This window comes from Diabrotica virgifera, chromosome 5 (assembly GCF_917563875.1).
Source record: "Diabrotica virgifera virgifera chromosome 5, PGI_DIABVI_V3a".
NCBI lineage: Eukaryota > Metazoa > Arthropoda > Insecta > Coleoptera > Chrysomelidae > Diabrotica > Diabrotica virgifera.
The window spans coordinates 19,877,954-19,891,913 of NC_065447.1; the positions used below are offsets into that span (position 1 = coordinate 19,877,954).

General features: G+C 33.3%; 1 protein-coding gene across 1 annotated transcript; it reads left to right on the forward strand.

Annotated features, from left to right (window-relative positions):
• Positions 1 to 441: 441 nt before the first annotated feature.
• On the forward strand, positions 442 to 12,151 carry LOC114333797 (superoxide dismutase [Cu-Zn]). The gene is made up of 2 exons (XM_028283800.2): positions 442 to 694; positions 11,653 to 12,151. The coding sequence occupies exons 1-2, from the start codon at positions 629 to 631 to the stop codon at positions 12,046 to 12,048; spliced, it is 462 nt and encodes a 153-aa protein (XP_028139601.1). The 5' UTR covers positions 442 to 628; the 3' UTR covers positions 12,049 to 12,151.
• The last annotated feature ends 1,809 nt before the right edge of the window (positions 12,152 to 13,960 follow it).

Consider the following 13,960-nt stretch of genomic DNA (forward strand, 5'->3'; position numbering starts at 1 on the left):
CAAAAAAACAAAACCAAACAGGATATTCTTTACAAATTTGTCAATATTCAATGTAAACATTAGATACGAAATGACCACCCCCCTTAACTATGTCTATGGCCATGTCAGTTTAGCCATCCACCGGCCACCACTGACAGTTCATTGGAATCCCTAATTAGGCATTCCAAATCACGTGATATAATATGGCTGCTGGATGGCGAAACTGTCATCCATAGGCGTATCCAATGTTTAAACCACTTCATATTTAATTTGCTATCACAATTTCACAAATTTCGCTACACAATTAACAAAAAACAAAACCAAACAGGATATTCTTTACAAATTTGTCAATATTCAATGTAAACATTAGATACGAAATGACCACCCCCCTTAACTATGTCTATGGCCATGTCAGTTTAGCCATCCACCGGCCACCACTGACAGTTCATTGGAATCCCCACCAGATAACCTTCAAAAGTAGTTTGACATTGACATTTACGATGACTTTTACTTTTATAAATCTGTCACTTTTTCATTTGCCGTGCCGAAAGTTGAGCCGTAAAAAGTAAAATTGGTTTTACTCGAATTAATTTAATTTGGTTTGGTTTGATACAAATTTCCAATTTGTTTGCTTATTTACTAAACCATAATGCCAGCCAAAGCAGTTTGTGTACTAAAGGGAGAAGTCACCGGAACTGTCTTTTTTGACCAAGCAGTAAGTTCATATTAATATTTAAATTTATTTAGGTACAGAAAAAAATGGTTGAAGATGTATTATTAGATAATTAGGTTGTTGATAATGGATAGTGTAAAGATCAAGGATGTTACTATAGAAGGTTTGAAGTAGTAGAGTTTTGGTATATACCTAAAAAACTAGATTTAGTGGTACATGGTACATTTGAATGCTGCGCCAGAGATTATATTATTTATGTAAAAATTCAATGTTCTACAGATATTAATGAGACTTTGATGTGCGTGATAGGAATATGTCCTTGAATAATTTATCAAGGTACATTAATATCCACAATTTAAAAAATAAGATGTTATTGATTGCTTAATCTTCATAAACCTATTTCAGAAATACATATTCAACTCCATGATGTTTTTTAATGTGTATTATTTAAATATTTCCAAAAATAGTTTCTTTTACTAGTAAAAATCAATAAACGCCCTAGACAAGTTGTAGAAAATTCATAAACAACCAAAGAAAAATTTATGAAGTACAGTAGAACCTCCGTTATCCGGGATAATGACGGGTTTGGGGGTTCACTGATAATCGAAAACACTGGATAATACATTATCTTATTGACTTAATGTGATAGATAAGAAGGATAATTAAAAAATATATCCGAAAAATCACTTTTATTAAAAAACATACGGTTTTTCACATATGTATGTACTTACATGTGTATATTAAATTATGGTATGTATGTATATTGTATAAAACACTTTCACCCCGGTTAATAGATTACGACTATTTTCATAAAAACTTCCAAACCAACTATCCACCTCCTCTAAGGTATATCTATCAAAATTGTCATCCTCATCAAATTTGTAGGTTTCTTCAAAGTATCTAGCAAAAGCACTACATTTTTCTTCATCTGTACTATATGTCTGGCCATCATGTATCAATCGACATGTTCTGGTGCAAAATTTAAACGTGCCATACAGTGTGCCCTCGTTGGCAGTGGCTCAGTAGCAGGCATTCTGGCTTTGATTCCAAATTCCCTTAATCTGTTTCTAACCGAATTGGCACTTATTCGAACATTGTGGGCTGCGGAAAGATCATTTCGCAGCTTTCTAACTGTAACATGATGTGTACGCAAAGTCTGCAGATGAATATATTGTTTGTCTGCGGGGTTCGTGCATCTGGGATGTTCTGGAACTATTCTTGTTTATCTCCCACTTTCTCTATACCTTCTTAAACCTCTTGAAACGCTGGATTGGTGGATTCCCATAACATCAGCAAGATATTGCTGCGATCGTCCATCTCCAATTAAATCTACAATTTGAAAACTTATTGAAAACTTAAGCAGACAGTGCACAGATCAAATTCTCAACGTTTTGTTTACTGTTTTTTTTTTCGGCAAGAACACGCTTCAGCTTGAAATGTTATGGGTTTGTAGATACCTAAAGGAGACGATATAGTGCAGTCACTGAAGGTGGATATGAGCTATTACCTCCGATTTCGTTGAACCTCCATCGATTTGCATGAAAATTGCTGAGTGGTTAGAGGATATCTCAAGGAACAAAGGTGACATGGTGCCAACTTGCGCTTTTAACCTGGGGGTGGATACCATCTTTCCTCGGGGGTGAAAATTATTTTATTAAAAATAACCCCACAATTCGATAGAGGGACAAATTATAAGCAAAATTTGCTATATAAATTTATTAAAATAAATCAAAACTTTTTGAGTTATTAAAGATCAAAGATTTTAATTTTTCGCGAGAAAAATGTATGTTGTAAACCGATTTTTCATAAATAACTCAAAAACTATTTGCAAAAAAGTTATGATTATCAAATTTGAGGCTAATAAAAAATCAAATAAACTCCTTACTAGAAAAACCTTTCAATGTTAACTAAAAGTGAGTTCTAGGTAATTGAATGTATATCTCTTTCGTCGAGTACCCAAATCTAAGTATTCAAGCTTAAATACCGGGAAAATGGTGCATTTTATAACATAAACTTATAGTATGGTATAGTTAGACCCAAACCCAGACATCCAAAGTGAAAGTTATCCTCCAACACCAAATTGTTCTATATGGTCCACATAATGTTCAGAAAAAAGTCACACCATTTTGAGCGTCGGGTTTGGGGGGGGGAGAGGGGGGAAAAATCTGGAAATTCGTAGTTTTTTACGTTTTTCGTCAATAATTCTAAAACTAAGCGGTTTAGCATGAACAACCCTCTACACAAAATTGTTCTACATTAAATTTGAAATAAACAAGGCCTATCTATGCATAACCCTTCTAAAATGAACGGTTCCAAAGTTACGGAGGTAGTATAGTATAATTGGTCCAAAAAAAGGCCTAACCCAGACATCCAAAGTAAAAGTTTTCCTTCAACACCAAATTGTTCTATATGGTCCACGTATTGTTCAGTAAAAAGTTGCACAATTTTGAGCGTCCGATTTGGGGTGGGGGGGGGGGGGGGAGATGGGGGAGAAGTCGGTAAATTAGTAGTTTTTTACGTTTTTCGTCAATATTTCTAAACCTATGCTTTAGCGTAAGGAATGTTCTATAGAAAAATGTTCTACATAAAATTTAAAACAAAAAAGGTTCTGACATAATTGTCATAAAATCAACGGTTCCAGAGTTACGGAGGGTGAAAAGTGGAGGTTTTCGATACTTTTTATATTTACCGATTTTTCCCCCCTCTCCCCCCCAAACCAGACACTCAAAATGGTGTGACTTTTTTCTGAACATTATGTGGACCATATAGAACAATTTGGTGTTGGAGGATAACTTTCACTTTGGATGTCTGGGTTTTTGATATAGTTATATCATAAATAGTGCCCGAAAAATATAAAAATTATCGAAAATCTCGACTTTTCACCCTCCGTAACTCTGGAACCGTTGATTTTATAACAATTATGTATAGAACATTATTTGTTTTAAATTTCATATAGAACATTTTTGTATATAACATTGTTTACGTTAAAGCATAGTTTTAGAAATATTGACGAAAAACTTTAAAAAACTATTAATTTACCGGCTTCTCTCCCATCTCCCTCCCAAATAGGACGCTCAAAATGGTGTAACTTTTTACTGAACAATATGTGGACCATATAGAACATTTTGGTGTTGGAAAAAAACTTTTACTTTGGATGTTTGGGTTAGCCCTTTTTTTGGACCAGTTATACTATACTACCTCCGTAACTTTGTAACCATTCATTTTAGAAAGATTATGCATAGGGCCTTTTTTTATTTCAAATTTAATGTAGAACAATTTTGTATAGAGGGTTGTTCATGCTAAACCGCATAGTTTTAGAAATATTGGCGAAAAACTTAAAAAACTATGAATTTACCGATTTCTCCCCCTCTCCCCCCAAACCCGACGCTCAAAATGGTGTGACTTTTTTCTGGACATTGTGTGGACCATATAGAATATAGAACAATTTGGTGTTGAAGGATAACTTTCACTTTGGATGTCTGGATTATGCCATCTTTTGGATCAACTATACTATACTATTATTGAACATTTGTCAAAGTTCATAGAAATATCTATCAAATAAGCCCTCGAACAAGTTGATAGCATTAAAATTTATGCACCAAAAATGTTTCAAAATGTATTTTTTAAAAATTTTTCCAAAAAATGTTATTGTTTTTTTGTAAATAACTTCGCTAGTTTTTAAGATATAAGGTTCACCTAAAAACTAATTAAAAGTTGATTTCAAGTTCTATTTAAAAATGTTAAAATTAGTCTTTTAAACCTCTTACTTTTTTAAAAATAAAAGGTTAAATGGCCCCGGTTACATGGTTCTTGCATCAAAATTGAAATATTAAACGTTTCTATCTCGGTTATTTTTTACTCGAAGGAAATAGTAAAATGGGTAAAGTATTTGGAACAGAAAAAACTAAAATTTAGTTATATATATATAATATATATATATTATATATATATATATATATATATATATATATATATATATATATATATATATATATATATATATATATATATGATTTTTTACGTTTATTGAGTATTTTTGGAGTTATTATAAAAAGAAAATGAAAAGTACGATAATTTTAAAAATTCTTTTTGAAGTTATACTTCTTTAGGCTCGATTGAGGGTAAAATTTTGATAATTCTGCGAGCATGCGCACACAGACAGTATGTACTTAGTTGCAATGAATTGTTCAGAATTAAAAAACGGCTCCGAACTCTGGAGAGGAAACAGATAAGAGGTAGACCATTGGACTAGAGACCGAGAGGTCGCGGGTTCAAATCCCGGATGATTTACGTTTTTTTTTAATTTTTGGTAGTTTTAATAAAAAAATTTAAACAGTTCAGTATATTTATTTCGTTGAAATTATATAATAGAAGTATAACTTCTTACGTGCGTACAAAGTACACACATTCTTTTTTTTTAATTATATCTTTTTTTTTCAAAAATGTGCATTCTAAACCGGTCAAAATTGTTGAAATCATTAACTATGTTAACCTAAAAAAATTCTTGTGAGGATTACTACAAATTTTAATTTTTGTGGAAATGGCGTATGTTGTATTTTTCACTTTTTCCTAAAAAAAAACGAAAGGTTTCTCTTATTTTCATCATAACTTGCTTAAATTTGATGCTATTAACTTCTACTGGAGCTCATCTGATAGGTATTTTGCAGTACTTTGACAAGTGATTCACAAGTATATTATGTAAGCTTGAATACTTAGATTTGAGTACTCATCGAAAAAAATATACATTCAATTACCCATAACTCATTTTGAAATAACATTAGTTTAGTTCTTTAAGTGGGGAGTGTATTAAATTTTTTATTGTCTTTAATTTTGGTAATAATAGCTTTTTTACAAAAAGTTATAGTTTTTGCGTAATACGTGAAAAACAGCTTTAAAACATGCATTTTTTTTAAGAAAAAATAAAATCTTTGATATTTAATAACTCAAAAATTACTGATTTATGTTAATAACTTAATATAACAAATTTTGCTTAGAGGTTGCCCCTATATCAATTTCTGGTATTATTTTTAATAAAAAAATTTCACCCCCGAGAAGGGGTGGCATCCACCCTCAGAGTAAAAGCGCAAGTTGGCATCATGTCACCTTTGTTCATGAAAATCGATGAAGGTTCAACGAAACCAGAGGTGAAAACCTTCAGTGACTCCACTAATAGACAAGTATTATAATATTCTGCTAAAATTTAAAAATTATTTGTAAACTTTTTTTCTGTTTCAAAAATTATGCGATACTTTTTGTGATTAGTGTATTTCTCATTTCTATATTTAACTAGGACCAACAAAATAAACGGTTCATTATTATTAATTGCTGATAAAATAGGTAGATAATAGTGTGATATAGTTATCAAACAAATGCTGCCCAAACAACCAAGCTATAAATGAAATATTGTAATCAAATAATGAAATAATGTTTCAAGTACCATCCCATATTTCACTGAAAGTTAAACTTTCGCAACAAAAGTGAAAAGGAAAATATCTTCTTTTTATACATTCCCGCAAATTGCGCCTATTAAACTCAACTATCTGATGTTGCTATCTTCAAATCAGTCAATCAAAATCAATTATCTTGTATGATTCAATCTGTACCTATCAATAATTTATGCACAATTTTTTTTATATTGCGTTAATTTTGGCATCACTCTACTCCATCCCATAAAGGTAGTTTGGCAAAAACTTTTTTCTTGATTATAAAACACTAGAAGATAGACTACTCCCTAGTCTATCTTCTAGGTTCTAAAAGGTATATGAAGTATCTTCTTCTTCTTAAGGTGCCGAGACCGCTTGTCGATCGTTGGCTCTCATGTTGCCCAGCATATTAACAATCATTGTCTTATTTACAGCCGCACGAAATAGTTCAGTGCTAGTTTTCCCAAACCATTGGCGTAGGTTTTTAAGCCAAGAAGTTGTACGGCGGCCCACACTTCTTTTTCCCATTATTTTACCTTGCATGACAAGGTGAAGTATGTCATATTTTTCTGGGTGACGCATTATATGACCAAAGTATTCCAATTTGCGCCTTTTAACCGTGTTCACTACTTCGCAACTTTTATTCAAACGTTGCAAAACCCTTTCGTTTGTGACTCTTTCTACCCAACTGATCTTCAGAATACGGCGGTAGACCCACATCTCAAATGTTTCTAGGTTTTTTAAAAGCGATTCTGTCAGGGTCCATGCTTGGACCCCCTAATGTAGTACTGAGAATATATAACATCGAACCATTCTTATGCGAAGTTCCAAACTTAGATCATGACTGCACAGGATTTTCTTAAATTTCATAAAACTTGTTCTTGCTTTGGCAATTCTACTTTTTATTTCTGTACTAGGGTTCCAGCTTTCATTAATATGAGTATTCAGATATACAAGATTACTTACTCGTTCAATTGAGTCATTACCGATTGTTACGTTATAGTTATTATTATTTACGGCTGCCTGTTTACTAATAACCATAAACTTTGTTTTTCTTGCGTTGAGTTTGAGTCCATATATCGCGCAGAATGCCACCATTCGGTTCAATAACGTTTGAAGATGTTCAATTGATCCTCTCAGTAACAAGGTGTCATCTGCGTATCTGATATTTTTCATAAGCATACCATTAATGAGTATTCCCTGTTTTGCGTTTTCCAACACTTCATTTAAGATTGTTTCAGCGTAAAGATTAAACAACATTGGTGACAATATACAGCCTTGTCGAACTCCACGCTTGATTTTTACTTCTTCAGAGCACTGATTCCCAACCCTAACACATGCAGCCTGGCCCCAATACAAATTTGCGATTATTCTAATGTCCCTACCGTCCAGACCGGTAGTTTTGAGAATATGTAGCATTTTTTCATGGCGAACTTTATCAAAGGCCTTTTCAAAATCAATCGCGCACATGAAAACGTCATGATTTACATCTCTGCATCTTTGAATTAAAACGTGGGTTGCGAATAGTGCATCACGCGTTCCAAGGCCACAGCGAAAACCGAATTGAGTACTTGAGATTCTTTCCTCAACTTTTCTATATGTTCTTTGATGAATTATTCTGAGAAAAGTTTTCAATACATGACTCATTAGGCTGATGGTGCGATAGTCGCTGCATTTTGTGGCTCTGTGTTTTTTTTGGTAGTACAACAAATGAGGATTTAAGCCAATCTTTAGGAATTTTTCCGCTTTCGTAGATTAAGTTGAATAATTTCGTAAGTATCTTAATGCCCTCGGTACCTAAAAGTTTTAGTGTTTCTACGTAAATTCCATCTGGTCCGATCGCCTTGCCATTTTTTGCGTTCTTTATAGCGTATTGCACTTCTTCCTTAGTTATTGGAGGACCGCTTGTGTCATTTAGCGTTTCTAGTTCGCTTCTTTCATCATCGAATAATTCCTTTATATATTCATCCATCGTATTAGTTGACCTTCGATATCGATTATAATTTTTCCGTTTTATCTTCGATTAGTGGAGGATTGCATTTTTTATTCAGTCCTGCAACTTCTTTCAGTTTTTTGTGCATATTGAATAATTGAATGCGTCATAGATACGCTCGTAGTTCTCAATTTCTTTACATTGTTGTTTATGCCACTCTGATTTAGCTGATCTTATTTTTCTTCGAACCATACTGTTTAGCTTTTTGTATTCTGTCAGATTAGCATTCTTATATTTTCTTCTTGCATCCATTAAATTCAATATGAAGGATAGCTGATAACAAATCCTTGAAGACATACAGTTGATTTTGTTTTTTTTTAATAATCATAAAAAGTAAAAAACGATATTTTGCGTATAAAAGATTTGTTATACATTTTAGAAAAAAAAAATGGTTCAAATAAAAGTTGTTGATTAAGACATTTTCAGCTGTTTTTTTCTTTACCAGCCTATTTCGCTGCTACGGCCAACCCATGATTGGCGCCGGTTTTTTATGATTTTTTATGAACTTTGACTTTGCCAACACAGGATTCTCACAAAAAATAATCATATTATTAATTAATTCTAGCTACCATTTAAAGTTGTTAAATAAACAGAGACAGTGCGTTTTAATGCACCTCGAATTTTATTCAAAAATGAATCTTTGAACTATCAGAATAAATGAATGTTTAAATAAAATCAGTGACAGAACATATTTGATTAAAGGTTACTTGATATCAAGGTCGATTTAAATTTAGAAACTGTTTAGTCATTTTACAAAGGATTCCATTAAACATAATTTTACCCTATTTGGTTAGAACATGTCATTTTAGTGATAGTTTAATTTTTGTAGAATTTATTCCTGCATTCCTTTAAATTAAAGACATCACTGTTGTTTCAAAGGCATCCTGAAGAATTTGGTTTGTAGCTGAAAATTCTTTGTACTTATAACTTTCCGGATTCTTTTCACCTGTTTGTTAACACGTTACCTGCCGGAACAGTTTTAAATAACACTATTTGAATTAAATCATTTAAATTTGATTTAAATCACTATTTAACGGAACGAGGTCTTAAAGACCTCGTTATAAAACTTCTTATTTAGTGGATAAATTCTTTTTATAACTTATCCACCTGCTAATGCTGTAAAATGTTTCTTCTTAAACCTATGTTCATCCACTGACGTACATAGGCCTCTTCCATTTGCTTCCACCGATTTCTACTCTTGGCAATTCTCGTCCACTGCTTGTCCGCGACTTGTTTGATATCATCTGTCCACCTTTTCTGCAGTCTGCCTACTTCTCGCCTGTTCTCTCTTGGTCTCCAGTTTGTTAATCTCTGTGTCCACTTTTTGGGATTATCTCGGGCATCATGCCCACCCATTGCCACTTGAGCCTTGTTATAATATGTTCTGCGACATCAGTAATTTTGTTCTTTCACGAATGTCGATATTTCGAATCCTGTCTCTCAAACTAATCCCTTGCGTGGCCCTCTCCTTTCCCATCGCTCTTTGGGTTGTACTGAGCTGCTCTAAGGTTTTCTTTGTAAAGGCCATGGTCTCCAGTCCATATGTAGTTACAGGCAAGACACAGTGGTATATAATAGGTTTGTTCTAGCATCAGTTTCAAACGGTTTGAAACTATCAGAAGCATGCGCATTTGCTTAATTGCGTTCAAGCACACAAATTACTAGTTTGAAACTACTAGTCGGGCGTTCTAACAAGAGTAAATTTTGATTTGGAAAATGGCTTAAAACGGTCAAAAGAGTTTGCGGATTTTGTTCGGATTTTCAGTTTGCACTTGCGCAGTGGAATTATTTGTTTGACGTTTACAAATTTTAAATGAAAGTGATATGTTTTGACTATGTTACCATTATTTACGTTTATAACATTAGTTTTCAATATTTACCATAAATCTTGGAAATTTTAATACTTATAAAAAAATGTATTTTTAATCTAACCTCAAAATTATAAATAAAAACAAATAATTTGACGTTGGTATTTACTCCGATAAAAAAGCGTTCTAACAAAAAACAGTTTGTTGCCAGTTTGTGGATTGAACATGCGCAGTAAAGCAGTACAATAATCTGGTGCCAAACCATACAAAACTGCATGCTAGAACAAACCTAATGTTATTGGTACCGTTTAAATCCTTATAGTCGAATTATTGTGAAAAAATGTACGATGTTGATTTGACCCCTTACCGCCATAAAGTACGATTTTTATCCTTTTGACAACTACGAGGTCGAATAAGCCTCGTATTTTCACGGCGTCGCCATCTGATTGTCTTACGGCATCCATTTACAAAAGTTTTAAGAAAACTTCTCCTTAACAACAATAAATGTTTAAACTATTAAATACTTAAAAATCCCAGAATATTAAACTATAAGGAAGTTATTTTAAGGTATCCTTCAGTTGTTTTTTATAAAGTAATTTTGGAGTCAAAACATTGAGGGGTTAATAATAATTCTTTCACACTAAACAACTTCTTCTTCTTCCTTATTAGCTTCCTAAATTGTTTAAAATATCGCACCATCTTTTTCTTGGTCTACCAATACTTCTTTCTTTCATTTGGTGACTTATCTCGTGATATTCGTACTATCCTATCCTCTGCCATTCTACTAATGTGTTCGTTCCACTCCTGTTTCCGTTTTGTCACCCATCCATTTATGTCTTCTACATTGCATGATCTTATGTTTTCGCTTCTCTCCCTATCCAACAGACTTTTCCCTGATATTCATCGGAGTATTTTCATCTCTGCTGTTTCTAGTAGTCGTCTCGTTTTAGATGTGTCAGGTCTTGTCTCCGCCGTGTATGTCAATATAGGCCTAATTGCTGCTTTATAGATTCATGCTTTTACTTTTGTGTATTGTCTTAGGTGTTTGTTCTTCCAGATTGTGTCATTAAGAGATCCCGCGGCTTTACTTGCTTTGAAGTCGTACTTCCTCTTCAACATCTCCGTAACTGGTTATATCTATTCCCAGATATCTAAACCTTGCTTCCTGCTTTATTATTTTCCCATCAATTTCGATTTTGCATCGTAGTGGGTATTTAGATGTTGTCATACATTTAGTTTTTTCTGCTGATATTATCATATTGTATTTCTTGGCTGTTGTATTGAAGATGTGTGTTAATCTTTGGAGATCGTCTTCTGTCTCGGCGATTAATGCGGCGTCGTCTTCATAATATTTGGATTTCTTTGTTCCCCATTCTGTAACCATGACCTCTATTATTTCGTCCATTATCATATTAAAGAGCAGTGGGCTTAACGAGTCCCCTTGTCTGACTCTTGTACTGGTATAAACTGCGTTAGTTTTCCATTTATCTTTGCCTGTATTCGATTATACACTAAACAACCTACTAATCAACTTAAATCTCACAAAAATCTCGCCAACAACTAAAAAATTGATAAAAACCAGCTTAGGAGAATAGATACAGTAGGGAGCTAGCAGTTCCCTACTGTACCTATTCTCCTCAGGACATTTTCGTTGGTGGTATGGGTCGTCACAAGATATTTTCTTCTATAAAGCCAGAGTTCAAAGGCTTCTAACTTGTAACTTTTGACAAATAAAGTAAAATCATTTAATATGCTAATGTTTTGTATTTATTTTAGAGTGGTTCCAGTCCTGTCCAAGTAAGTGGCGAAATCTCCGGTTTAACCCAAGGCCAACACGGCTTCCACATTCACGAATTCGGCGACAACACCAACGGTTGCATCTCAGCCGGAGCTCACTTCAATCCTCACGGTAAAGACCATGGTGGTCCCGACGCTTCCGTTCGTCATGTCGGAGATCTTGGCAACGTTGTAGCTGATGCTAGCGGTGTTGCCAAAATTAACATCTCAGACAAATATATTTCCTTGGAGGGAGAACACAACATCGTCGGTCGTACCGTAGTAGTCCATGCAGATCCTGATGATTTGGGAGTTGGTGGTCACGAATTGAGCAAAACAACAGGAAATGCTGGTGGAAGATTGGCCTGCGGAGTCATTGGCTTGGCCAAGATTTAAAATATTTTTGTAGGGGACCAGTAAAAGAGTAATTATATAAGTTTATTTTTAATTTAAAAAGTGTCATTCAGTTTTTATCAATAAAAAGTTGGTTTAGAGTGTTTTTCTTATCTTTTTGTAAATAGTGTTGACTGCAAAATACAAACACATTAGTTCTCTAGATAATATTTATATCAAGTCTGGTAAAAGCTTATTGCATAACCATTCTGATATTAATAAGTGAATTCGTTTATTTATAAATCTAAAAATGATTTGTATGTATTTAAGTTTTTTTCTTGGTCGTAATATCTGCAAAACTTAAGGTATACAGTGATAAGAGCGCTAATAACCGGCAAAATAACGGAACAGATGGAAAACATAATACATTATGAAGTAAAAAGAGATGAAACCAGTTGAGATGGAAATTATCGATATAAACGTATAAATTATCATTACGTTACACAGTTTCCCACCTTTAGACGTATCAGAGGAGTATGACAACTGTCACTGTGATAGGAGAATTTTATAAAATACTCCTGTCACAGTCGTCTAAAGGTGGGAGACTATGTAATATAATGTTAATTTATACGTTTATATCGATAATTTCCAACTCGAGTAGTTTCATCTCTTTTTATTTCGCAAGTATTAGGTTTTCCATCTTTTGCGTTATTTTGCCGGTTATTAGCGCGCCCATCACTGTATATACTACAAGAAATGAGTGACGCATACAATATTCCAGCTACAAAAGAACTGATATGAATATTACGTGACGCAAAAATGTATTTTCATTTTGATGGAAAATAAAATTCTATTTATCTATTTTAAAAGATGTTTCCATAATATTTGCTAAATTTACTATGGAAACATATTTTAAAATAAAACTAGAATTTTATTTTCCATCAAAATGAAAATACATTTTCGCGCCACGTAATATTCATATCAGTTCTTTTGTAGCTGGAATATTGTATGCGCCACTCATTTTTACGGCGTTTAGCGGTATTTTATGTTTGTATCAGGAGTTTTTTTATAAAAAGTTATAAAAGTTATTTATAAATTAAATGTCTGAAGTTGAATGTAATGTTTCTCGATTCCACGTTAAGCGTTAAGTCGCCTTTCTCGTATTATCTCCCAAATGATCTAGTGTCCATCGAATGTACACTAGATTTTTTTTTCTATTCGAAATAGATCGAAAAAAAATATTGGGATGGCCGGTAAATGAACTCCGATTTCACTATCAAATTTAGCGTCGTAATAACTACAACTGCATAAACCATTTCGGCATAACGGTTAAATGGATTATACTTTAGAGCTTGATCACTTTGAAACGGCTTAACCGATTTTGATCACTAAACATGAGTTTGAAACGTATTGACAAGTAGTATCTGATGCATCCAAGGTCAAGTATGATAACTGAAATTCTTTTTCCTTGTGTATTTTACGCGTTTTTTACATTTTTTTTCTAATTATTAAGTGAGAGAGGAGAAAATATGATCTACTCGCTTGAAAAGCTGCTTGTTCTTCAGGTTCTTATTCAATTAAATTTTTACAATTTTCCTGCACACTGTTACTCATGGCACTACTATTCCTACTCTTTTTCTTGAAGCTTTCTGTTCTAGATTGATCTTCTTCTTACAGTGCCATCAGTTCCGGATGTTCGCGATCAGCATGGCTATCCTAACTTTGCTTAATGCTATTATTGGAATAGTCCGGTTATAGATGTTTTGAAGCCAAGAATGTGATAAATTGTAACTTCTGAAAAGAGACTTCGTCCATTACGAACGCTGATCTTGCTTTTCCTATGGGTTGTTTTATTTTAGTAGACTGGTCCAATTGTCTGTTTATGTTGGTACCAAGGTATGTGTAGCTGTTCACCATATCAATTGTTTGTTGGTTAACCAAAAGCCCTATATTTAATATTTCGTGCTTACTGACT